The sequence below is a fragment of the Patiria miniata genome, unplaced genomic scaffold (assembly GCF_015706575.1).
Source record: "Patiria miniata isolate m_02_andy unplaced genomic scaffold, ASM1570657v1 HiC_scaffold_7, whole genome shotgun sequence".
NCBI lineage: Eukaryota > Metazoa > Echinodermata > Asteroidea > Valvatida > Asterinidae > Patiria > Patiria miniata.
In genome coordinates, this window is record NW_024037074.1 from 21,643,352 (window position 1) to 21,669,866 (window position 26,515).

At 41.6% G+C, this 26,515-nt stretch overlaps 1 protein-coding gene and 5 non-coding genes across 8 annotated transcripts in view; all 6 read left to right on the forward strand.

The window, feature by feature from the left end:
* Window positions 1–12,424: 12,424 nt before the first annotated feature.
* On the forward strand, window positions 12,425–12,498 carry Trnan-guu. The gene has a single exon. It is a non-coding gene; the product is annotated as a tRNA-Asn (tRNA).
* A 248-nt stretch (window positions 12,499–12,746) lies between these two features.
* On the forward strand, window positions 12,747–12,820 carry Trnan-guu. The gene has a single exon. It is a non-coding gene; the product is annotated as a tRNA-Asn (tRNA).
* A 90-nt stretch (window positions 12,821–12,910) lies between these two features.
* Trnan-guu lies at window positions 12,911–12,984 on the forward strand. The gene has a single exon. It is a non-coding gene; the product is annotated as a tRNA-Asn (tRNA).
* Window positions 12,985–13,074: 90 nt separating this feature from the next.
* On the forward strand, window positions 13,075–13,148 carry Trnan-guu. The gene has a single exon. It is a non-coding gene; the product is annotated as a tRNA-Asn (tRNA).
* Window positions 13,149–13,238: 90 nt separating this feature from the next.
* Trnan-guu lies at window positions 13,239–13,312 on the forward strand. The gene has a single exon. It is a non-coding gene; the product is annotated as a tRNA-Asn (tRNA).
* Window positions 13,313–21,903: 8,591 nt separating this feature from the next.
* The window catches only part of LOC119744716 (coatomer subunit zeta-1-like), a 65,535-nt gene continuing 60,923 nt past the window's right edge, over window positions 21,904–26,515 (forward strand). For all 3 annotated transcript variants that reach the window (XM_038220792.1, XM_038220790.1, XM_038220791.1), the window contains exon 1: window positions 21,904–22,044. In XM_038220792.1, coding sequence (XP_038076720.1) covers window positions 22,027–22,044 — 18 coding nt within the window. In that variant the 5' untranslated portion in view covers window positions 21,904–22,026. The remainder of the gene's footprint in view (window positions 22,045–26,515) is intronic.

Here is a 26,515-nt window from a genome sequence, read left to right on the forward strand (position 1 = left end):
GGGGAATGAAGCGGTCTCCATTCCTGACCTACCACTTGTCAACGAAAAATCTATTTAACGTTTCAAAGTATCAATGGTAAACGCATCATAACTTTGCTCACTGCATATTATTACCGTGCACGTTTTGGTATTAGTGCAATACATGTAATGTAAAAATAATAAACATTTTCCGTCTTTAGTTAAAGATGTAAAGTTCATGCTATTTTTCGAGTCAGCACGAAATACAGATTTTATATTGCTGTTTTTCTAATACAAAATGTTATTCACTTTTTAATGAGACATCGAACGAAAAAAAGATATAGGCCCACATTTAGTTATGGAAATAATTACTTTAAAAATTCGAATTATAAGTTCCAGCCCCATCCGCATGGATGATGTAGGGACAAGGACCAATCTACTCGCAGGGCGAACCTGTTTGTTCGCAAAAGCAACCCAAATAAACTTAATTTTTTTCAGAGTGTTGCCGACGCCAAAAAAAGAAAGAAAAGAGGTTGTTAAAATTAAAACAAACGGTTTGTAAAAAATCCTGAATTTGTTGAAGAGCAATGACAGAACATCCTCATGAATATTGGTGTCGTTGTTCCATCCATGATCCATGTTTTTCTTCCGTTGAGTGAAAAAAAAACCCAGTCGGGTGGTCTTTAGACTGCCAAGAAGTAAATTGAATCAAAGGTCTTAACTCTTCACATGAAATCATGAGTCAGCTGCAGTTCTTCAGGCTTCATACATCCAGGTGATGTATATCTTGTGGCTAAGCGTTAAGTTGAAAATTCGCACTTTGGGAGTGTTTTGGTGAGATAATCGCGATGGGTGTACAGCCTGCTCACAATTCATCCATAGATTTATTGGCCTACTCAATTATAGTGGAAGACTTGGAATTTCGTTAGAGTAATTTTTAATTCTTCATCACAATGGGATTTGACATTAGTTCCTACAGGGTCCATGCAAGTCAGATAGGAAAAGATGAATTTTTCTTTGCAGATATATCTCTATTGGGGCAATGTGGGGAGCTGGCAATACGTTTTCCCCCTCAAAATCCAGGCCGTGTATTGCGCTTCGGCGCTTTGGTTTGCTTCCGAAATAGTGTATATCGCTGACACCACCTTCAATGTGTCTGCAGTTATTGGTTCGCGGATCCTACTCCTTTTGTTTCCCTCGGTTCTGTTCTTCAGTACTATATCTCAACTGTCTTGAGTAAAAAGCAAAAAAAAACCCCCAAAACCGAGTTAATCACAAGCAAATAGCATGACAGGTCACATGACAGGTCACATGACACAGGGGTGAACAATAACAATGTCTGTGTCACATTCCACACTGAGTTTGTCACTTGACCTGGGTCTCGAGGAATGGCAACTTACCTGAACTTTTTTCAATTAGAAAAATTCACCAAAAATAGATACGGGAAGAGGGAGTCAGTAGGCTAAATATGTCTAAATTATGATGTACCAGTAAAGCCGGTACTGCTGAAAGCAGTTGTTTGGCTTCTATACTGCCATGGGCCTGCTTACAAATTGTATGAAGAAACCTTCATTTTTGAATATACATGTATACACAAAATACGCTTTTTAAAAAATTGAACAAAGAATTTGACTGGAGCGGGGTTTGAAGTTCCGAATTCTGGAATGCCGTTCCGGTGCTGTGCCAACTGAGCTATCCAGCCTTTATGTTGGCGGTTCCCCATTTGGTCAATGGCTGTTTTCAAGGGGGGGGGGGCTAGTCAGAAGCCAAAAACCCATACATGCCATGAAGCCAGGCGTGAGCCCAAAAGTCACGATGCTAGCAACATTAGCAATGCTGCAAACCTGGGAAATAGCAAACAGGGATCACTCAGAGAGGATACAGCATAAAAAAGCCACAAAGGAAACCTGACTAGGTGTATTGTAATTACCCTATTGTTTACTTCATACTGCTGACCCGAAATTTCGTTCGATGGTTCTATCGATCATGAGCTGACGATTCAAGTACATGTAATGCTATAAAACCCATTTTCAGGGTGCCAACGGCTTCGAAAGAACGAATGTAACTTTTATAACAGAAACAACACAGAAGGTAACCCTTACTCCTCCTAGCTTGCTTGTGCCCCCTGTCTACCCCCTGTTTTGACGCCACCTCTTTCCACACCGCACTCCTTTCAAATCCCATGCCCCCTCTCCACAAGTTCACCTCTGCAAGGCGACCAGCTCTTTTCAATCATTACCAGCGGTATTCACTTACGATCAGCTCCCTCTGAACTCCGAGCATCGGGCCCGTCTGTCACTTGTGACCCACACCCGGCCGAGCAGCGCGGCCGGGCCCTGGTGGTCTTATCGGTGGCTGGCAAGCCTCAACACCTCCGTCTCGTGCACAGTGATAATACGGTGATCCGACAGGGGACAAAACGCTCCGTGGTGAATGGCAACGTCTCAAATGGGTCTTGCGGGTCAAAACACTAGTGGTCGATTACAGATTGTATCTAGTGTAAATAAGAAAAAGAACCCTTCGTCAGCCTTGCGCGACGAAAGGGTCAATTTTACTTACACGTAGGCCTTTTCGTGCTGAACCTCTCACTTGTTTTACAACGAAACTTTTCATGTGAAATGACATTAAGACTAAGTTTATAAAGGTTCCGTAAGAAAACACGATTGAAATTGGATAGCTAAAAATTGACCCATGTCAAATTTGGCGTATGCCGTTCGACCCCTCCCCGACCGCCTATCCCACGGCTACGAGCCTGTCCAATGCATGCAGTATGGCAAATTATCGATATAGACTGTTTGGTCTGTATTCTAATATTGCTGTCATTATTGGTTTCTGCATGCGATTCGTTAGAAGTTAAAGGCGGTTACGGAACGCACTTGATTTGACGTTATCTTGTCGCACTGAATAATTACTAAGGTAATATAAAACAAAGCTTTGGGAAATGTGAGAGTTTCGGGTTACGTCTTGGTGTTGCGAAGCGCGGCTGTGGCAATCTGCAGCCGAAGAGAACGGCCAATCGCACCACAGCGGCCTGGCATGCTAATGGCGCGGGTCAAACACGGTCGCGATCGCGCAAAAGACCTGATCACTAAGCTTCGCAGTGTTGTACAAAATAACCTCAAAATGAATCAAGTCATGTTCTTTTCATGTTTCGTGACTTCGTCAAGGATGTATCAGCAAACTACCACATCCACGCTATTAACATGCAACTGCGATATTTGCCCGTATCACCCATGACTGAGCGAAAAGCACGCTGTCACACTTCAAAACAAGAATAAAGTAGCATGGTTCTGATGTAGGCGGGCGCATGAGGATTTCATTAGTAGTTTATTCTGTTAGTCCACCCATGTCATTATGGATCCTCCATTTGAGGGAGATGCTGCTTGATGTCGGTCCGTATTTCCTCCCCTGTCACCCGTCACCCAATGTCCCTCTCTGGCCCTGACTGATGGACAAATTACATGTGAAAGCCAGATGAGTGATCCGCACAGGAAATAGAGATAACGAAAAAAGAGACAAACTTTGTGAAAAGTTGGAAATGTGACAAAGTGATTAGGAGGTTTGTTGTCTATAATACTGGTCAGGAAGTGTGAATCTTATTCTCGTGATATACGAAATTATCCTGCTGTGGGACTTGTTGTTTAACGATCTGCATCCATCTGCGGGTATAGATTTTGAAGTTTGCCACACTCAGTATTGGGGTGAGGTATTCAAGTTCTAGACAAATTCGAACTCAAGTTGCTGTTGTTATGGCGAAAACATTGTGCCAGCTAATGTTAATATCCGTTAATCCGCAGTCACGGGGTAGTTACATTGTACAATACAGGGTGACCCGCCAAAAAATGCAACCCTGCAACATTTGGTTTTTTTTTTCCAAAAGCGCGATGTGTGAATTTTTATGCTTTGGATATCAAGTTAAAGCTGAGAGTTTTTCTTTCAAATACTGAAAAAATTTCATGAAAACAGCACATCGGGCTGCTGACAAAAAGCCACTTTATGTATCACAACTCCTTTTTTGGTCCATTGCAATGGCATTACCGCTGTGTATGAAATGCATGTAGCGGTGAGTATCCTAATCCTTACAAACATAATAGTAGGCCTACATAAGAGTATAATTGAATTTGACGGAAATACCTTTAGTTTTCCACCCGAATATGTATCTCATCCTTTTTAGTCCTTTTTAAAACCTTTTCAGCATCATAAATATGTCAAAATATTAGAGAAATTGCACATATGAAAGACTATTGCACAGTGGGCTTACAGTATAATGTTCCACTGTTTGAAGCAACATTGGAAAGGATGAAAAATCACTTCTTTTACATAATTGGCATTTTCTCAGCAACCCAATGTGCTGTTTTCATGATATTTTCAGTATTTGAAAGAAAAAAACTCTCAGATTTAATCTGATATCCAAAGCATAAAAATTAGTTGGCCGCTGGGAACTCGTTGAGGCTTCAAACTACATCTCTGGATATGATGATATGAGCGATAGCAAAACGGACTTTTAGGCTTACTGTCGGGCTTAAAATGAGATATAACATTATCGTTAATACGTCTTGCGTGCTATTCCCTTCCTTGAAGGTTCAAGTTCTTTTAACGTGAATAAAATCGTCATGAAAAATGCGCACTATGCACTCAATTACTTTCGAGCTGGACATGCAGTAAGACAGCGTTCTTTTCTTAACTGTCGACTGGTCTACAGTCAACTCGACAGCCTGGTTAGACTGTCTGATAATGTACGGTACACTATGTCCGTGACTGTCTGAGGCAAGGTAACGGGGAAGGAACTGTATTCAATCATACCTCATTGTCTACAATCAAGTTTGACAAAAGCCACCGAAAAGCTGCGAAGTGAACGTTGGGCGGCGAGACACTTTGAGAAGTGTGTGTGTATACCTTGACCTATCACCCCGACATCTCCCAATTTCCGGGGATTTAAAGCTAAGATACTCCAGACATGTACAATAAGAACTGGCGATGCACTAATAACGATTCAGACAAAACACATAACTATCCTTAAGGAAACGTTTGCTTAAAAAGCGGCCAAAACCACAGAATTTCTGCAAGGCAATTGGTCACATGGTCACCGCCAAATTCCGGTCGTGCATAATAAGGGCGAAGTATATCCAACGCTATAGATCATATTTGGGACATTGTTGTTTTCCCTCTTTTTTTGGTACATTCCATAGAGCAGAGTATATTCCTGTCAGAAATCGAATGGGGTGGAGTAAGTGTAACTGTCATGAGGCAAACAATATAGGCTTCCTACTTACCTTTTTTTCAGGTTAACAAAATTGTGAAAGTAGACCCCTCCTCCGAAAAAGAACATTCTGTACAGCTTTACTGTTTTGCATACGGCTTGGAAGCTTACTTCCATCAAAAAAGCAACCAATGAAATCTCAGGGTCAGTAAAGCCGATAGCTGGGTGGAGTCGCTAGTCGTAAAGCCCTCAATTGACGTATTTTTGAGAATATCGTACGAATTCGTACGATCGATGGTGGTACTTTGACCTCAATTTTGCATGTTGACCCCAAGTGGGCGTGGTAAACCTCGGTGGAGCAATTTTGCATCATCCACGTTACGTTTTACGTAGTAGAGATACGTTCTGGAGTGTTTTCATATAGATAATGTTGTAATATTTCACTATTCAAAGTATCAAAGAAACAAATAAATCGTTTTTTGTTTCACGTGCCAATCGTGACTTCAGGAGAGAGTGAAATCGGAGCATAGGACCTGCATACACTGGATACCTCTCCATTAACCCTTGCATTTTGCGCTTCCGCACACTCCTTAGCCTAGGCCTTTTACAAAAAAAACGTGACACACAGACAGACAGCGTAATAGATCTTTTAATATAATGATAATACTTTTCAGCCAAGACGGACTATAGTCACATGCTATATACATTTTCAAGAAGTTTATATGGAAAGCTGATTTACCAAGCAAAACTTTTCTGCACCCACGAAATGGGTCACGTCTTTAGTTATATACATGCATATACAGGTCGTCATGCATTCCTGTTAGATTTGTATCTCGCCATGGAAGCGATAATCGTGAATCATGGAAAATCAGGCTCAGGAAGCGGACGTAGAAACACAGAACGACTGGGCAGGGCATCAGCAGACCAGAGACAGAAGTGGAATGAAATGGGAGGAAAGGAGCGTGTTGAGACATAAACGGGATATGAAGATGGATGGACGGTATGATGGAGTGTGAAGGAAAGAAATTTAGGGCAATTCAAAGAAAGATGTCAATTTATGTCAATCACAAACCATGCAAATTATGAACATGACAGGCTAAGCGCGAAAACTAAGAACAACTTAATCTAATAACAGATGAGCAAATATAAGTTATTTTTCTTAAAATGGGGGTAAAAATTGAAAACGACTCTACATAATTCCTAAAACAATGGATTTTATTTTGATTTTTTTTTTCTCTCGACATGATTTGTTTAAAGCCGCACCCCTTTGACGACAATTCGCAACTCATGAACAATATACAAAGTATGAAGTGCATCCGTGGAGATTTTTATCTGTGTCAGTATTTTAAAAGTGTTGATAACGGCCAATGAAAAGGTCCGACTAAGATTTTAACCAGGCTGAGTACATCCCTTAAAACCCAGTGGTCTCCTGGGAATGTTTTGAGTGGGTTCAAATACGACAATTTCCCCCGGACTTATCAAACGGGGATTATGACTAAGCACTTCGTTTCTTGCCCCTTCAGTAAGTCATTTTTTTTTAATATACGTACAAACTGTTTTACTCCCAGGGGAAATTCGCCGGACTTGCCAGCAAGGGGGTGGTAGCATCCCCTCCATGAAGCAGGCGACGCGTCGCGCCAGCACATGCGCGTTTGAAAAACAACCACCCCAACCCAGGATCAGGAAGACCCTCTGTAAGGCGTGGCAGCTATAAAGTTCGTATACAACTTTACCTCTTGCTGCCTGTTGGCAGTAATATAAGGCCACAACGAAGGCTTTAACCGCATAACAGCGTCACAGTTTTCGGTTCCAAAACACAGTATAAAATTAGACATAGACCAACTGGCTACCATGTGTTCTTTACCAGAGTGATGTTGTTTTTGCGCACGTTTTCACCATTATAGGCACACTCGTATTTTATTTGGGTGGACTGAGGCTCAGATTCGGCGATTAGGCGTTCTTTGCTCGTACCCACCACCCTTTAGGGCGATGGAGACCTGTAATCTTTTAGTTCTTATCGGACGGATTTTGTTCATCCGGTGACCCGTGATTAACACTTTCATATGCGCGTGACTGATGCGCACCATTTACATTGGTCATGGCAAGTGTCCTACCCACAATGCTTTGCGACATCTGCATTTCCTCCACGAGATTTAAGGAATTGGTGGTCGCCGGCTTTTCGGATATAGAGTAGGGTTACGAGTTACACGACAATGTAATTTGTAGTCCAGCCGTGTACAGTGCAATCATCTTCGGGAAAAGACAAAGCATATACGTTGAATAAATAAAGTAGAGCTAGATGAGGCCATGTGAAACTATGACATGAGGAACCTTCAATAACTAAGCTATGCGGACCCATCATGATGACGGCCTCAAAAAACTCAATGCCTTTGAACAAAATCTATAAAGTCAGGCTAAAATCTTATTAAGAATTGAACTTCTAACGGCTTTTCATTATAAATCATCAAATAATGTTAAATGAGAATGAAGTTTGAAATAAAAAAGATGTACTTGGTCGCCCAATCGAGGTTCCCCATGTCACTTCACTCGACTATAGGTGAGTTAGAGAGAGGGAGGGGGAGGGGGGAGAGGTGCGTCGGAGAGTTTAGGCGGACCGTGACACCCCGGCAAGCCCCCGTGGCCAGGATCACCCAGCCCCCGCGGCCACTGAGTTTCAGCCCCTCCCCGGATACCACCCGTCACCCGAGTTGTTATTAGCTTGGTGCACACTGGAGCACACCACATCCAGGGTCATAGCTTAGAGGCCAAGGGAGATCCAAAATCGGTTGAGGTGCGGAGAGATCGGTGGTGATGGAGGAAGTGAGACAACTACTCATCCAGAATATTTAGTTGTGACTGAATGATTTAAAAATAAAAGTGATAGAACTTGCTTGAACGCTCAGCCACATGTCTAAACGTCTTTTCAGTGAGACAATTACTGAAAATGTTCGGTGGTCTAACTCTGTCCTTGAAAAAAGAGAGGACATATCAGGGGGAGAGGTTGTTAAACCGCATATTTGCTGTGTAACACCAAGATAAAGAATATGAAAATACATGACTGTACCGACAACAAAGCATATAGATCGTTTCTGTAGTAACGCTAACAGAAACGTTACGGTAGTAACGATATAACAACAAAAAACTGAAGGAGTATCATGAGAACACACGATCCAAAAAATTTACCCTGGAATCCAGTTCAGTCTGATTTTCTGGGGCGGCAAAGCCTTACTTGAGAGTCCATGACCACTGTCTGGAAATTATCAGTGACGTCACTTCCGCTTCCAATCATTCTCCCGATCACATTCTATACCGGCATGTGTATCCGCCAATCAAGTAAAACATTCTTGTTTTTGAAAGCCCAAACAGCACGTCACCTGGGGTAACATATACACTCTCAACGTGTGACTTAATGTTTAACAAATTTGACAGAGTGTTATACCCAAAGGATTTAATAAAATTTAAAAAGGGGTATAAGTAGACCAAAAGGCTCCTGCGGGTTAACTTAAGGCCTTTGCCCTTTAGGCCCAAAACCCAAAAGCTAAAACTCGACTCTGCTGTGGTTTCTAACTTTGCCTGCAATCTTTGACTGCACCCACTGCCCTACCAAAGTCGCTGGTGCGTTGTGAAGGAAACGCAAAGCATCATGGGTGTCTTACCGCATTGATCCGTTCACATGCACATGTATGTGTGCTTTCCGCGCAGTTCATGCTCACGGGGAAAACACAGTTAAAATGAATGAATCATATTGTAATGAAAAGTATTTAATAATGTAGGCCTATGTCAATCAGTCGTGAAATCGTAACTGCGCCTGGTACCGAGTCCACAGAGCGAAGGAAGGAGTTCTGAGAGTCATTCGAAAACCCAAATTAAGTAAGGTTTCTGCTACCACACACCTCGTCCGTACACTTGAACTTAGACTTGCATTTTGAAGTGGGCCAAGTTTGCAACATCGCTGTTGAATAATAGCCGTGTGATGATGGTGATCCATGAGCGACAAGGGGAAGTGAAATTTATGAGACAGCAATTACCAGAAGATCCCCAGGGATACGGTTAAAATACCCCAGCCAGCGGTTATGATGCACACGATTAGCTTCACACAGTCCTTATGAATCCAGGCTGAATTTTGACATCTTAATATTTGTTGCTTTAAGGGAGTCTGGCTGATTGTGAGGGAGTTAAGAATCACTTTCAACTTCCTAATTGAGAGGGTTGGAAAGTTACATCTGGAATTGCATATTGAATTTGTGTTAAAACCATTTCGTAGCTAACAAGTGTTCATTGAAAAGCAGCCGTATGCGAGTGACTGGTTATAAGGAACGGTTAAACTCATCATGCTGTCTTACTTTAAGCTTTAGTGGAAAAAACCCAATAAATACAGTCTGGGGAAAAACCTTGGCCAAAAATAACCTCGTCAACACGTTTCTTGAAAATTAAATATGAAAATATTGAAGAGGTATTTTACTAATTATGAGTATACCCTTTAAATATAAGTTGATTATTCACTTCGCCTCCGTTCAAACGGGAGAAGGAAATTTGTGACTCCGTGTAATGCATGTCCCAAATTTGAGAAAGGGGTTAAGCTAGGACCCGTCAAGCTACTCATACGTACCCTTGTACCACTGCATATTTTAAGCTGACCTATTTTCTTCTCTTCGCGAGCAGCCATCGGCCGTTACTCCGTTCATCACTCAGGTCAAGCGTGAGGCTTGCTGGGGCCAGATACACGGTCCCCACTGCCCCCAGCTCGTGTGAGGGGGAAATGCCAATTTGTCCCGGTTCCGTGTCAGAAGCACACATTCTGGCTCTTCATTTTCGTTTAGGAGGATTTCGGAACGTGAGCTGTTTTTCTTCGATACGGCAGGCCATGTGTGACTCGGAAGTTTGTATTTTTATCTGGTGAGAACCATAGGTTGGTAGGTACACACCATCTCGAATTCAGCCCAACAGTGTGAAAAGAGAGATCGTCGGTTTTATTACACGAGCCAAGTTTTGCCCTCCTGGATGATCACATCTTTGAGATCGAAAGGGAAGCTTTGACGTTTCCTTGGATTCGCGCAGGAATTATTAATATCAATCTCAAGCGAAAACATATATAATCATGGCACAAGTGGCGTTAACAGGGGTCCAATTTGTAAGGGGGTGCACTTGGATGCCTCGTTTTCTAGCCTGAGGGGGCACCCAATGGGTTTGTAACAATAAAGACCTGATTTGGCCTCACCCACATTTCTGAGGGATTGGAGGGATTACAAGGGGGTACAGGTCTTGAACGGGGAGGGGAATGCCTTACCTCCAAAGACACTCAAGGTGGTGCAATGGTGTATAACCCTGATCGATGCGCCTTTCTTTAATAATTTCAGGTGCCTCTAATTTCCTCACGGTGATCTATAAAATTGTTAATAGAAATGATTCGATTCACGGATTCGTTCAAACAGTTTGGCTGTACAGTGTATAATTCATGATTATTTCACATTAACTTCAGTTATCACATAACCGCATCGATTACCTTGATCTGCAAGTGTGTTTAAAACGCCAGGACAGAAACACATGCTAATCGCCAAGTAATTTCAAAACAATTTCAACCCCACCCCTCATTATTTCTTACAATAGACAATCCAAAGTAGGATATCAACACCTGTGAATCAGTAACGAATCGAGACATTTTCTGACATGTCCGGCCTCTTTGTTCTAATTCATCTTGGTGCCACGAGTGATTACTGCACTATGAACGGTTACCCGCATGCAGCACTGTGTCCACAAAATAGGACATTATAGCATATTATGCAGTTGTCACCCTTTTCCATGCACAAAACATATTGGTGCCGAGTTGTGCATAGACTTTAGACTGTACAGTGGCAATTATCTCTTCGAATGCGCACAGCCCCCAACTGTCGGTCTTAATTACAGCATATGGCTTGAGATAATCAAGAACGTGGTCCTTAAAACAAAGGAGACACAGCTACGTCTCTTATAATTATGATGTTATCAAGTATTTCCCTCACAGGTAAAGCTGGGAAGCTCACAATAACGCTATTAAAGATTCTAATATGAGCAGGTACATCCGGCCGGCCGGAACCTTGGCATGCACATTTTGATCGTGTATGTACGCGCAAGTTCGGGAGCTCGACTATTCCCTCTTTGCACTTTCAAACAGAGAAGACTTTGCGTCGTAAACGAAGTCTTAAGATATTACGTGAGAATTTAAGTGACGGACTATCTCCAAACAGCTAGTGCAGCCTGTCGTTCTACTCATCTCAACTAAGCCACAAAAAAGACCATAGCCAACTATTTAGTGAAAATAGGTCACGTGGTAACTTTTTCTTCAGTGATTGGTTGGACAGAAGTCGCGTAAGTCTTGAGCATCCGATAGATGGGAACAGATACGTGGCATTAGAGATGGGAGATGTGAGGCAAAACCACACCTATCATGAGATTTAAGAGATTTCACGACACGATGTACTGCATTATTTTGATTAATTCGGTTATTACAAAGGTCAAATCATTTTCAAAGCGATTAAAGCTGGGATGGAATGAGTACAATATGGAAATTGAGTGAATCAGAAAAATTCTGGGGCAGGGGATAAAAGAGTTACAATGCCACAACTGAACTTAACATAATTATGTACTAAACATTAATGATTTTATTCACACAAAACTTCAATAATATTGGTCATGGAACAGCCGAGTGCCCAAGGAGGGCATGTTCCCTTGGCCCTCGGTTGTGTGAAGAAAAACGGCTCTTTGGGGTTAACGGATGTCAGGGAGAGGGGTCGAGGGGGTGGCTGTTGAAGGTGCATACTCTGACACAAACCGGGGACCAAATATGATCGATGGACTTTTTTTTTTACTCAAAGCATGCGGCATTCATTTCCTAAAATTACATGTTTGTTTACAGTACATGTGGTTTAGTACATCCAGAACAAGATTTAATTGCTTGTGATCTTGTACAACACGAAGGAGACACGCAAAGAGGTCAATCTAAAATCGGCTTGACTTTAAAAAAAAATCCCACAAAATACTGCTAACCTTTTAGACAAATTTTTTTTATGGCTAAAGTGTGTTTTTTATGCGATTAGCTAAGAGACCATAGGCAGTTCTATCTGGCGCAATCGGTTAGTGCGCTCGGCTGTTAATCGAAAGGATGGTGGTTCGACCCCGACCTGGGACGCATCATCCTTTTTGCACGTTCAGAGTTTTAGACAAAGATATTTGTTTATTAGGGCCTGAGATAAGTTTGAGTAATCTTGTAATTCGCTGCATGAGTCGTGGGTCTCTGTGGCGCAATCGGTTAGCGCGTTCGGCTGTTAACCGAAAGGTTGGTGGTTCGAGCCCACCCAGGGACGTATTAGTTTTGCATGCGGTTTTTCATTTTTAACCTACTGTTTTTGTAATGTGTTGAGCACATTGCTGGAGAGCACGTTGTCTAAGTGGCGCAATCGGTTAACGTATTCGGCTGCTAACCAAAAGGTTGGTGGTTCGATCCCACCCAGGGACGTCTTATAGTTTTGCACACGTGTTTTGTTAAACTCATATGTTTGTTTTTGTAATGAGTTGAGTTAGTTGAGCACATTGCTGGTGCAACAGACACACAGTCTCTCTGGCGCAATCGGTTAGCGCGTTCGGCTGTTAACCGAAAGGTTGGTGGTTCGAGCCCACCCAGGGACGTATTAGTTTTGCACGTGTTTTTCTTTTTAACTCACTGTTTTTGTAATGAGTTAATGTAGTTGAGTACATTGCTGGAAACACAGACACACGGTCTCTGTGGCGCAATCGGTTAGCGCGTTCGGCTGTTAACCGAAAGGTTGGTGGTTCAAGCCCACCCAGGGACGTATTAGTTTTGCACGTGTTTTTCTTTTTAACTCACTGTTTTTTTAATGAGTTAATGTAGTTGAGCACATTGCTGGAGACACAGGCACACGGTCTCTGTGGCGCAATCGGTTAGCGCGTTCGGCTGTTAACCGAAAGGTTGGTGGTTCGAGCCCACCCAGGGACGTATTAGTTTTGCACGTGTTTTTCTTTTTAACTCACTGTTTTTGTAATGAGTTAATGTAGTTGAGCACATTGCTGGAGACACAGGCACACGGTCTCTGTGGCGCAATCGGTTAGCGCGTTCGGCTGTTAACCGAAAGGTTGGTGGTTCGAGCCCACCCAGGGACGTATTAGTTTTGCACGCGGTTTTTCTTTTTAACTCACTGTTTTTGTAATGAGTTAATGAACTTTCCAAAAAGTTTCAAAAACCATAACGTTTCCAAACAAAACTTTACAGTCCAATGCTTATACTTGCAAACACGATGTCCTTAGGACAAAGGTTACTATAGGGTGGAGTAAATGCACACCTTATGACACTTTCCATCCCCCTTGTTCACCTAAATCCCCCGTCTCTTAATCTGAAGCACCTTTCCAGCCATGTGCCACCAATTTCCTAACATTACATGTTTTTGAGTTGTACATGTCCTTTTTTATTGAAAACGATGCGAACAAATCGGTTCCGCGTTTTGTGGCAATCCCACATGTATCTGTGGTAAACCTAGGTCAGACGAAGGCTAAAATCTCCGCCCGTAGATACATCCTAAAAACTTTTTGATATTTTGTTTTCAATCGAAAATGTTCGTATTAGTATAAACCCTGAGTAGAAATCGGCAGTATAGGGCCTATACTTTCCAAAAGTACGAACACATTTCAATGGTTACGCATTCTCAAAGGCTTGGGGTGGGCACGAAGAACAAACAGCACGGAGTTCATCAAAATCCAGCACTACTTCCTAATTTGGAGACTCTACACCGAGAAAAGGAGAATTTCGTTATATTGGGCCAAAGTTTTTATGTAGGCCCCTACTATGCATCATTTGGTGAATGCCGTATAAGGGCGCCTATGGGTTCCTGTTCCCTGCACCATGCATGCCCCAACACCCCACACGCGCACTTCCTTAGTATTGCCCTGTAATGTGATGATGCATATCCTGTGTTCTGTTTAATCACTGAAACAAAAGGGAAGATCATTGGCATTGTGGGGTCACCACAATGATCACTAGTTGGTTAGGTAAAGTACGCAGCGAGTAAAATGCTTCCCTGACGACAGATATCCATCCTCGATGGATAACATTCAGGGAACCAGTCTAAAAGCTGTAGGTTACGTGGAAAATTGTATATAACCTTAACTGCTGAACGTTGAAGTCTATGAGCTTTTTATTGGAAACTGTAGACACCTAGACAATTAAGTGAAGACACAATCCTTCCGTATAACAGAGAGAGATATTTGGCATGTAATTGTTTACTCGGCATGAAACCAAAATAGGGAAAAAGCGGAGGTGTGAGATAGAGGGGGCGGTGGAAAATTGCACACTGTTTTTACTTCTCATAGTACTAGGCCTATTTTCTCAACCCCCCCGGCCAAAAAAAACCCATTCAGAATCGCCCACAACGTATTTACTTTAAATTTCCCCAGTAGTGTTTGTTTATTTACTTTTGATTAAATTTCTTTGCTACCTTAATCCGTATTTTTTCTACAATAGGGGAATTCCAACGGTGTTAGACCACATTTTGTAGCGACGATGGGACGGTACTTATATGTTGTCTCATCGTTAATTTCAATATCAGCCAACTTGTACGGGAAACAAACAAGGGCGGATCCAGAACACAATTCTTTTGGGGGCCAACATTGTTTTCCCCCCAAAAAAAGTGGGTAAAAAAAAAAATGAGAACGGGGTTAAGCTAGGCCCGCTTAAGGGCCCCGAAACTTTTTGGATTTTAGATGCTCTGTGGTGCGATCTCAGGGAATTTCTGACCACTTTAACCATTTTATTTTCGAGCAAAAGATGGTGGTGTACCATAGAGCTATATGAAATTTAACGTAATAGCTCTATGTGGTGTACGTATAGTAGCTGCTTTTTTGGCGACGTCACTTAAAAAAAAAAGGGCTCTTTTTTTAGGAGGAGGGGGGCATGGCCCCCGTTGCCCCCCCCCGTATCCGCCCTTGGAAACAAACTTCAGTGTATATTTTCCCTAACGACAGTAATGAATTATCTATTAAAGGTAGAGTACATCATTTGTAATTTGTGCATTTTGTTCGTTTGAAGCAACAAAAGTGCTAAAAATCTAAAGAAGGGTGCTGACTAACCCAATGAAGTTTCAGCTCAGTGAATGCTGTATATTCCGAGAAAACAAATTACAGGATCTCGATTTCAAATCAAAAATTGCCGAGTCACGTTTTGAATTGCTCCCGAATTCAGCGTCCGAGACACGTTCTCATTCAGCCGATTGCAGCTATATACGCGATATCGCGCACTGAACATGAACCGACGACGAATTATAGCAACCGCGCGCGTTGTTTGCGTCGTGTCAATTACGCTTGCGCGCGCTGCGCTTCGCCGGGCGAATTAAAAACAAACTACTAACGGACATTTTCAAAAATGCGTCTTTAGTACGCATCGTTGGAAATGGCTTTCTTTCATTTTTTCCCTCAAAATGACAGCTTGCCAGAAAGAATAATTTCACAGTTTAGTCCCCTTACTATCTTTAAACCAATATGCTTTTCACCAATAATTACGTCAGTTACTTTTTGGATGGCTGCAAATGATGGACTGTAGCTTTAATGCGTTGTCATAGCTTTGTTGTACAGAAAATACAAAAATAGCTGATTGGTTAAAAAAATGCACATTGCCAAACAATTTCAATTCACTTCAAATCACTTCAATTAATCTCACATGCATTCCATACTTCTATTAAAAAAATTACAACAGCATTATATAGAAAATTGGGCCGGTGTCATATGAATATCCGACTCCTATGAAAATCTGACCCCTTTTTCCTATTATTGGTTAATCCCTCGCACGTGACCAGTCACTCTCCTAATTATCATACTTACGCATGTGCAATACTACCAACGAGTCCATATTTCATGGAGTCGGACATTCACGCTACACCTGCAACAGAACTGAAATACTTGCAAGAAGTGTAAAATCACATAACAATCAACAAAGTATGCTGAGGATAAAATAACGTGGCAAGCAATAATGTGTAGTAGCCTAATGAACAGTAAATCGTAAAAGCAGAAATGAGAGATTATAGGGCTGTCCGAGTAAGGATTTATTTTATTTTATTGTTATCTTTAACGAGGGTAGTCCATTTCAGAAAACTGCTTTCCAAAGGAGCCCTCAAAACGAAACAAAACACACACAACGAAACAAAAACACAAACATTATCCAGAGAGAAAGGGAGGGTGGGGGGGGGGGGGGAGAGAGAGAGAGAGGATATAGACAATCAAGGACAACTTCCACAAAAGACAAAACAAAAGAAATACAGACACGCGAGGAACTAGAAATAAATACATGGAGGGAGAGAGAAAAGAGGTACCACCTAGTATAACAAAACGCTATGAAGCAAAAATGAGATATGATGAAACTGCGCATATGGACAATCAGGATGGGAAGCTATGATGCTGCATACAATGACAGAAGGAATCTCTTGTATGAATATCTAAATCGACCCACGGAAGACAGGGTTCTAATGCAGGGATCGATAGTGTTCCGCAAGGACCATGATACAAGTCTCAAACACTTGGTAAACGAACGTATCCGTATATATAATTTCGGTTAAAAACATAATTATGGTTGAGAATGGAATTAATTTCTTCAAGTCTTGACTTTGCACTGTAAGCGGCGACTCTATATAAAGAGGAAAGATCATCGATTCAAAAGAAGAGAGTTAGGACACTACCTTTACACCCATCATTTTTAACCGTGTTGCCGATAGGTGCATTTTTTTAATTACATATAATCTATTTCCACTTGACTGCTTTTGTTACATCAGTAATGTATACATGTACCTGTTTATGTTTATAGTCTTGTCATTAAGCCTTCGAGAAAGACTCTGCTAGGGTCGAAACGTCAGGCCACTAACTATTTTTTTTTTTTTTTTTTTTTACATATAATCACGTTAGAATGAGATATTATTTAATGGAATCTGTCGGACTGTACGGAGACGGAACTAATATTAAAGGTAGACTTTAAATTGTCAATAGGTTCTTCATGATTAAGAATTATTGTAGCCAATTATATAGTGGGAGCTGGCTACACTCAAGGGCGGATCGGGGGGGGCAAAGGGGGCCATGCCCCCCCCCCAAAAAAAACCCCACGAAACCAATTGTTTTTTTTTATGTGACGTCTCAATAAAGGCAGGCAATGAGTACACCACCATCTTTTCCTCAAAAAACATTGGCTAAAGTGGTCAGAAATTGCCTCAGCCTGATCGCACCACAGAGCATCGAGAATCCAAAAAAATTTCGGGGCCCTTAAGCGGGCCCCAAACCCCACGCCGTAATTTTTTGACCCACTTTTTGGGAGACACACAAATTTTCTTTGGCCCCCCCCAAAAAAAATTGTGTTCTGGATCCGCCCTTGCCTACACTATCATTTTGGACCTTAAAACTAGAACTAATCAGGAATATTTTTTACTGATTCGGTTTTTTAAGCTCTGACAGCAGAGCTTCTACAACGGTCACTCGGGTGTCGGTCGGTCGGTCGGTCGGTCTATCCCCCCCAAAAAGTGACCAAAAACGAACCCCTAACTCATGTACGAACCAAATTGTAACTGTCCCCCGAAAAAGCAAACAAAATACATTAAATATTTGACAAAACTTGTTTGTAACAATTCGTGACACTGTTCATAAAATGTTTTGAATAGAGGCAAGATGTGTGGTAATGTTATAGTCACGTGGTATTTGTGTGCGCTACGAACTTAGAAAGTTAGGGGGCTTCTACACACCTGTGACTACTGACTATATACATCACCCCTGCCTCTGGCCCTGTGTCAGTGTACGAGTCTCCAGGGCATAGGAGTGAGGATACAGTTGCATTAAGAAGGTCACTATTATTTTGCATTGTGATTTTCAACAAACCTAAATAGGACAGTCTTATTTCAAGTGTCAATCACCACCAAGTTAGTAATTGTATCATTTCATGCAAGTCTTTCATGCAAGACGGCCAGAGCTCAGTGGCGTAGCCAGGAATTTTTCAGTGGGAGGGGGGGGGGGGCGCTGGAACATTTCATGGGGGGGGGGGCGTCATGTAGGGGCGTCAATCGCTTCTCAAAAGTGGGGGGGGGACATACCTTGTTCAGAACTGATACGAGCGCGAAGCGCGAAGCCCTTACGGCGTGGGGTTCGGGGCCCGCTTAAGGGCCCCGAAAAAAAAAATGATTCTAGACGTTCTGTGGTGTGATCTGGAGCAATTTCTTACCACCATGCTTTAACTAATATTTTCTTAGCAAAAGAAAATTATTTGAACATCGTTTTCGAGGTTGGAGTCATTGAAACAGCTATCGGTATTCTGAGCTATAGGCGTGGGGGACATACCTTGATCAGAACTGATGCGAGCGCGAAGCGCGAAGCCCTTACGGCGTGGGGTCCGGGGCCCGCTTAAGGGCCCCGAAAAAAATTGGATTCTCGATGCTCTGTGGTGTGATCTGAGGCAATTTCTTACCACTTTAACCAATAATTATCTTAGCACAAAAGATAATAATTTAAACATAATTTTCGAGGTTTTCTCAGCTAAAGGCATAAGAAATTTTTTTGAACATTGTTTGCGAGGTTGGAGTCGGCTACCAGAATTCTGAGCTATAGGCGTGGGGTCCGGGGCCCGCTTAAGGGCCCCGAAACATTTTGGATTCTAAATGCTCTGTTGTGCTATCTGAGGCAATTTCTGACCACTTTAACCAATATTTTCTAAGCAAAAGATACATTGTAGTACATAATAGGGCCCTGTAAATGAGACACGAGTTCAACAATCTGGGGGGGGGGGGACATTTGATATTGTGTCCCCCACTCTTCAAAAAGTGGGGGGGGGGGGGGGGGGGGGACAAGTCCCCCTGTCCCCCCAGGATTGACGCCCATGGCGTCATGTAGATCAATGAAATTTTTTTTTGAAACTCAAAATCTCAGTGGGGGGGGGGGGGGGGGGGCGACTGGGGGGCGACAAGGTTTCATTGGGGGGGGGGGGGCGGTCGCCCCCCACGGCCCCCCCCCCCCCCCCCCCCCCCCCCCCCCCCCGGTGGCTACGCCACTGCCAGAGCTTATTGTGCAATCGCACTTGTTTTTCTTGAACGGGGGGTTCATATTGAGCTAACAGTTTTACCAAGAGTTCTTTGGAGACAACCTCGGGGCAGTGAAGGCAACACTTTTTGACAAGGTGAAAGTGAATGACAGTGACAAATTGCTTTATGTTCTTTTAAAGATAACTGTGGGGAAGTTCAGAGTTCATATAAAAGGCTACAATGTACAGTAGACGGTGCCAATTATAACATTCTATTGAAGTTATTAACAAGTTAGAATCGCGTGCGGAAGATTAAGAGCTGCCCGTCAGTCTAACACTAACGCAACCATTGATCTCCATATACACAGACTGGATAGGACATCGCGTACGAACGTGCGTCCGCGCGCGCGTTTTTTGAAAAGGGTAAAGAACACAAACTCGCATTCGAGTTGTGTACACTTTCGAACGGAGGATTAAAAAATGAAGTTGGGTTTTCTTCGGTTTCTTTGTCATTTTTGAAAGAATAAAAGAAACAGAGATCTAAATTGATCAAAATCGACGAGGAGTATAGTCAAGGTGTGCGCAGCATTAGATTGCTGGAGTCGGCAAGTAAGGAGCGTTGAAGAATAGGACAATTATTCGCAAGTAAGTTGTTTTTTAACGAGGCCTATACAACATGGCATGGAGGAATATGAACGTGGGAATGACAAAGCAAATTATGATGTCGAAATGTTGCCGCTCTGAGTTTGGGGGGATGGAGGCCTGTGTGGTAGCTAGCGAGATATTCTGTTCAAATTCCATGCGATCTATAGGCCTGTCATGCTGGTCGGCATCATCATTTTTTAAAGACCTAGGCCTAGGTCTTTAAAAGAAAAAAAAATAAACTGCCTAAACGTGCATGACTGACCCGGCAATGGCAATGAACAAAAGTTGACTTGTTTAAAATAGTGTAGTGCCAGTTGATATTTCACCCGTACTAATCAATGTATCAGAATTATGCGGTCACGTGACCGATGATCAATTTATCGTTTTTCGTGGGCGCCGCCATCTTAGATCAGTCGTTGTTGTATGATAAACTTGTCACATGGTTGTTACCAAGACTCTTCTAGAACTCCTAGTGTTCTCGTGTTTCTGCACCAATCCGTCTCCTTTGCGTTCGAGACCCAAGTTGCCGGATCGGACTCAAGCCTGGGATTAACAGTAATCCTGCGGGCTTGTCTTTTTACGAGGAATTCGGACCCGTAAGAAGTGAAGTCGGCCGCGGCAAGCACCGTCTCGGTTCACGCTCCTGACGCACGTGTAGATACACCGTGAAGCACTACAATAGTTTATTCAAATAACTTTTATAATTTTTATATACAAAATCTGATTGAATTATGTCTGCCTTGGCTTAACGGCTACCGAAATGTTTCTTTTCTTTTTCTTTATAAAGAGAAACCGAGGAGATGTCTTATGCTAAATTACTGTACACCCGGCCGATTGACCTTCATATCAAACAAACAACTTCAGCAAAGCCATAGCAAAAACCACCATGCAGCTGCAGGACGATATCCGAGACGGACGAAAATGGAGAACTTCACGGAGGGATGGAATCGACTGTATCATCCACTGAATGGAACATGCAATGTGAATCAATTCTTAATCAATTCTTAGGATGTGGAACTGTTAACATTGATTGATTTTGTTTTTGGAAAGAAGCTGTGAATTTCAACGCAAGTATTTTTATGAGCTCCCAAGATGACTGTCACTTTTGACAGTTTGTATGGTGAAGAAAGCAATGAGTACTTTTACGGTTTGAACTTATGTTGTGTACGCCGTTATATAAGATTACTAGCTATAGCCATTAATACACCGTCATATTCGCTCACAAAAACGATTCCCATTACACTTTTTACAAGTAATTATATTTCGTTTTCAGAAGTATAGCTAAACATTTAATTATAAACAAGACCGTGCATAGCTTGATATTCCTTGACAAAATTAGAATTTTGGTTTGTGATTCATCTCCTTTCACACAATATCACAAGAGGTGAACGATGTCATTCCTTGATCAATCTAGGGACGGGAAGAAGTTTTTATGATTACTTTGTAAAATTAAGGTTTTTCTTACCTTATACACTCTAATTGGTTTATGTTCGGGTTTTTTAATAAATATATCAATCATTTGAATGAATCTCCATACAATTTCTCGTGTGAGTGTTCAGTTAAAAATTTGATGTCTTTTCAGCATGTTATTGATACAATTATTCATTTCATTGATGGAGTAGTTCAGTGTGCTCTAATGACCGATGTGCCAAAAATGAAATGGCAATTTACTTACAATCATTTTTGGGAAGAGGAGGGGGAAAAAAAACAAGGGGAAAGTAAAGGGGGGTTCTTGAATTTCGAAAATGCATAATAAGAAAGTGTATATCAAGAAAGTGTGGAAAAGCTGTATGGAGGGATTGAGGGTAACTCTTCATCGTTCAGTTATTTTTTTTAAAGATTTGTTTTGGAGGAGCGCTTGAACTCCCTCCTGTAAGAAAAATTTCACTCGATAATCCATTTTCCAAAGTAAACAAACTGAAAGCACAATGCGCGTTTACCCGTCTGGCAGTAAACGCGCCGCCATTGTTCGGCCGCGCATTCGTGCACAAACGCTGCGCGATGTCCTATCCAGTCTGTGTATATGGAGATCAATGAACGCAACTCACATGTAGCTTTCACTGAAATTAAAGGGCGCCCTCTCGACAGGTGTCTTCTCGGATTTTCTCGCTAATTCCACGTTGGCAAAAGTGTTAGTTGGTAATCATCAGTTTTGGGTAAGGAATCCGTACGTACACGCGTGTACCAGTGACAATTCAACATGGATGCTCCCGTGCTGGTGAGTGAATTAGTGCCACCTTGAAAACAACACAGCTGAAGTGGTTTAACCGTTTAAAAATTAGGGTTTTTCGGAGCTTAGTAAAATGGCAGTCGTTTTTCACTTTTTATGAATATACCTTTAAATATTAGGAAACCACGGGCACATTGAGGGACACGAAAACGTTTTAAAATTTTCTCTCGCAAACTGGCCCAGTTTTCGGACGTCATAGGCTATACGTTTTGGGCGATCGTGTAGTAAGGGGCACCTCTTTTAGTTTTGTCGAGCGCAATTTGAGTCCTCTGCGCAAGTTTAAACCTGCGCGCACGCAAGTTTAAACTTGCGCGTGCATTAATTTCCTTGCTACAAATTGCGCACGCAAGTTTAAACTTGCGCGCTACATAGTCCGAGTAACTTGGACCCAACTTATCGCCTTTTTTAACATTTGGACATGGTCTGGCGATGGTAGGGTCCAAGCTAATACCGCGAGCTAATACCGCGAGCTGGACAACACCGTCCCAAAAACCAACATTTTCCAACAAAAAAATCAGCTTTCACCTTCAAAACGGCCTCCAAATTACTAGATATGCCACCTGAGGTATAAGTAGACATCGATAATTAAGATGGTTGTACTGAAGTTTACTTACGATGAAATTTTCCGTTCATTTTAAAGAGCTCCCCTCGCGATCTTGAACACATTAAATTTCCGATCGTGTTTAATGTTTGAACGACGCGATTTCTTCCTCATGCCCAGCGTACATTCATTCGATGGTCCCCGTATCCAGAGTGCGATTCCGTTACCGAGCGCGCGCGATGCATCGATTATGATAATGAGTCACGTTTGTAAACACATACATGTGCATTTCGAACTGTAAAAGGGAATCGGGAACCAGCTTTAACTGGTATCAGCCATACAAGCTGCGCTAGTTCCCAACTCCCTATTAGCGTTTGAAATGCACATGTGTTTACAAACGTGATCCAGTCTACTCATTATCATAATCGATGCATCGCGCGCGCTCGGTAACGGAATCGCACTCGGGATACGGGGACCATCGAATGTACGCTTGGCATGAAGAAGAAATCGCGTCGTTCAAACATTAAACACGATCGGAAATTTAACGTGTTCAAGATCGCGAGGGGAGCTCTCCGAAATGAACGAACAATTTCACTTTTTTTCCGGATCGTAAGTAAACTTCAGTACAACCATCTTAATCATCGATGTCTACTTGTACCTCAGGTGGCATATCTAGTAATTTGGAGGCCATTTTGAAGGTGAAATCTGATGTTTTTTGTTGGAAAATGTTGGTTTTGGGGACGGTGTTGTGATGTCCAGCTCGCGGTATTAGCTTGGACCCTACTATCGCCAGACCATGTCCAAATGTTAAAAAAGGCGATAAGTTCAAGTTGGGTCCAAGTTACTCGGACTACGCGCTACATAGATTTTTCCCATGCATGCAAAGCTGCCAAACTAATTTTTTTCCTGGTAAACTCATGCAGATATGTAACATTATTTTTGAAAGCCTATTTTTCTCCAATTAATAGCACCACTGTGCTTCGTGAGACAATGCCTTAGCCTACTGCCTTTTTTGAAACATTTTATTTACAGTAGTAATGAGGTTGACTGTGTGGGTTCAGAGATTAAGGTGTGGTAATGCGAACAATTTATGCACTTTCATAATGTGTATTATTGTTTATGGCTCATTAGGATTTTTGTTAAATAAACAACGTATTTATTCATTAATTCGAATTAATGAATTAAATTAATAAATTAAATTAATTAATTAAATCATTAATAAATTCATTTACTTTTTAAAATAATTACCATTTTATATGCATAGCGTTTTTAAGTTAAAGCACGTAAACATTAATATGAATTATTGAGCCTGCAAGTAAAATAATTGTTTAAAGTAATAAATTAAATAAATTAATTAAATCAGTAATGAGTTCATTAATTTTTTTTCAAATTATGCATTTTTGTGTGTACACAAGTGTACACAGCGCTCGAAATGTTATGCAAAGTATTTTTAAAAAAAAAATGAAATATTGTACCGTCCAATTAATTAATTGCTAAATTAATAAAATTAGTATTTTTTTAAGAATAAGTAGGCCCTACTTTTTTAGTTGTACAGTACATGTAATATAATTTAAAGCATTTAAAAAATAATGTAAATGATTACTATAACGTCAAAAATCTTGAACAATTGAAGGGATGATAATCATTCTTTTACGTTAACAACGGGTTACCCCTAGGAAATTATGATTTATTTACATTTAAGAATATAAATAAAATGCGTTTTAGTTTTACATATGCAAGGTAAAAAACCTTGAAGCAAGTTGTTTCCATTTTCGAACAACTTCAGTACTCTCTCCAAGCAATCACCATGCTTATTGCTTGCCTGGTCCCCTTCCGCCCCCGCCCCCTAAAAAACTTCTCTGATATGCACTGCTAAATCTCAATGTTTCTTTTCATTGACGCTAATTGAATTCCACTTTTTATTAATTTCTTTGCTCATTAATTTATTCCATTATTTATTAATTTATTTCTCCATGCACTTGTGTTTCGAACATTTATTTTTCTTCATCAATGAAAATCCCGCCCGCAAGGTTCTCAAATTGCGATCGCCTTTGCGCAAGTTGTAACTTGCGCACGCAAATTAAAATGGCGCGGTGTAATTTGCGTGCTTCGGGAGTCCCACGCGCAAGTTTAAACTTGCGCGGGGGACTCAAATTGCGCTCGACAGTTTCAATCAAATAAGAGTCGAGGGTGTTTTTTTATCATTTAAAAAATGACCTTTTCAACCTAAAACAGACTACTCTCAAAAAGGGCACCTTTTTTGTAAATAAGAACGGTCTGTTTGGGTTGACACATGGTCGAAAATTACGATTTTCGTATGCGGTTTACGCAAATTACGGTTGGTGCTGTGCGCCGATTCAGCGTGCCTTGCGCGTTCAGGGTACAATGTACATCGCGGTGATCATCATCTTTATATTCGTGTTGCGTTTTGTCGTCATTGTAATTTTACCCCAAAATTTCCCTAAAAAATTTAAAACCCTGCCCTCTATCTGTGACTAGGGAATTGGACCGCACACGAACCGACAGCCATTGATCTGCGCAGCTGTCACGCAACAGTGAACAACATTTTGTCTAAGTTGCCGCGCGAGCACTCTTTAGGTGGTTTATGCTGATCAGAAGGTACGGGGTGATTTCCACACGTTAGGCCTATTGATCATCTTCATAATTTTCATACGTCAACAATAATGTGTCCAAAATACTGGGGGAAAAAACGCTAATTTTTTCAGCCGAAGTAGTCCATCTCAAAATAGAACTCAACTTCAGACTGATTTTTCACATATAAGGGGCTTTTTCCTTTTCAATCAAATCGCAAAAATGGAAAGAGCGATATATTATTTAGTAAAACAGTCAATTTAGTTTTGGGCCCACTTAAAAAGAAATGTGTTGAAAAATAGTGAACGATTTTGCTTTGCCATGTACTGTACCGTACTCATATACAAGCCAAAATCAATCACTAAATCGCAGTGTTGTAGCCATCGAGACTGTTCTTGGTCTCGAGACCAGTCTCGAGACCAGTTTGAATGTGTTCTCGGTCTCGACCACGTATGGTCTCGGGAAACACGCTGGTCTTGGTCTTGGTCTTGGTCTCACACCTACTGTTCTCAGAATTTTGGGCCGAGACCAGCACGAGACCAATATATAGAAATGCACTTGCAGTTGTTGCCTAACGAAATCCAAATCCCACCAGAATAATACCGCTGTTAATGTTCCATCGTTCTGGCGACCGTCGTACCGGCTGCACTGACGTACATAATCTGACTGCTACGTTGGCCTTGGCTACGGCTAGCTTTGGCAGATACCTCGTGCATTTGCGCATGATCTATTACACGCATAATGGTGACTAGCCGCAGCCACATAATTATTATTGCCACTGGTTACGGTCAGTAAAAAGATGTGTATTGAATGCATGGTCCGGTTACTAGAAGCGTGGAGTATGCACTGTTGATCTATCTGGAACTTGACTGGCAAGGCACCATTCTAGGATAGTGTACTTTGGTACGTACGTTGTATGCCATGTGGGAAGAATGCGTGCCTGATTCGGTTGTGAGGAAGTTTGCTCTTTTTTACGCACAATTGGAGTTGGTTTGAGTCATGTCTGCCAATTCGGCAATCATACTGCAGGCGTACAAGGACCACAAAGAGTACGTTGATGCCAAAACTGGAGGCAAAAACATGACGCAGTTTGTGTTTTAGGCCCGAACTTGTGCACAACTTTAATCATTTAAAATTGTCCATGCTTTTCCAGACAACTGAGAGTGCTGTTGCTGTGAGGTCATTTTCTTGAGACTGAGGGCAAGGGGGCACCTCTGACCTCTGTTGTAAATTAATTAATGCTGTTCCTGAGAAACAAAGTACAAGCACAATTTGAAGAAAATACTATTTTGAATTGTAACTTTTATTGCAGCTTTAGCCTACATT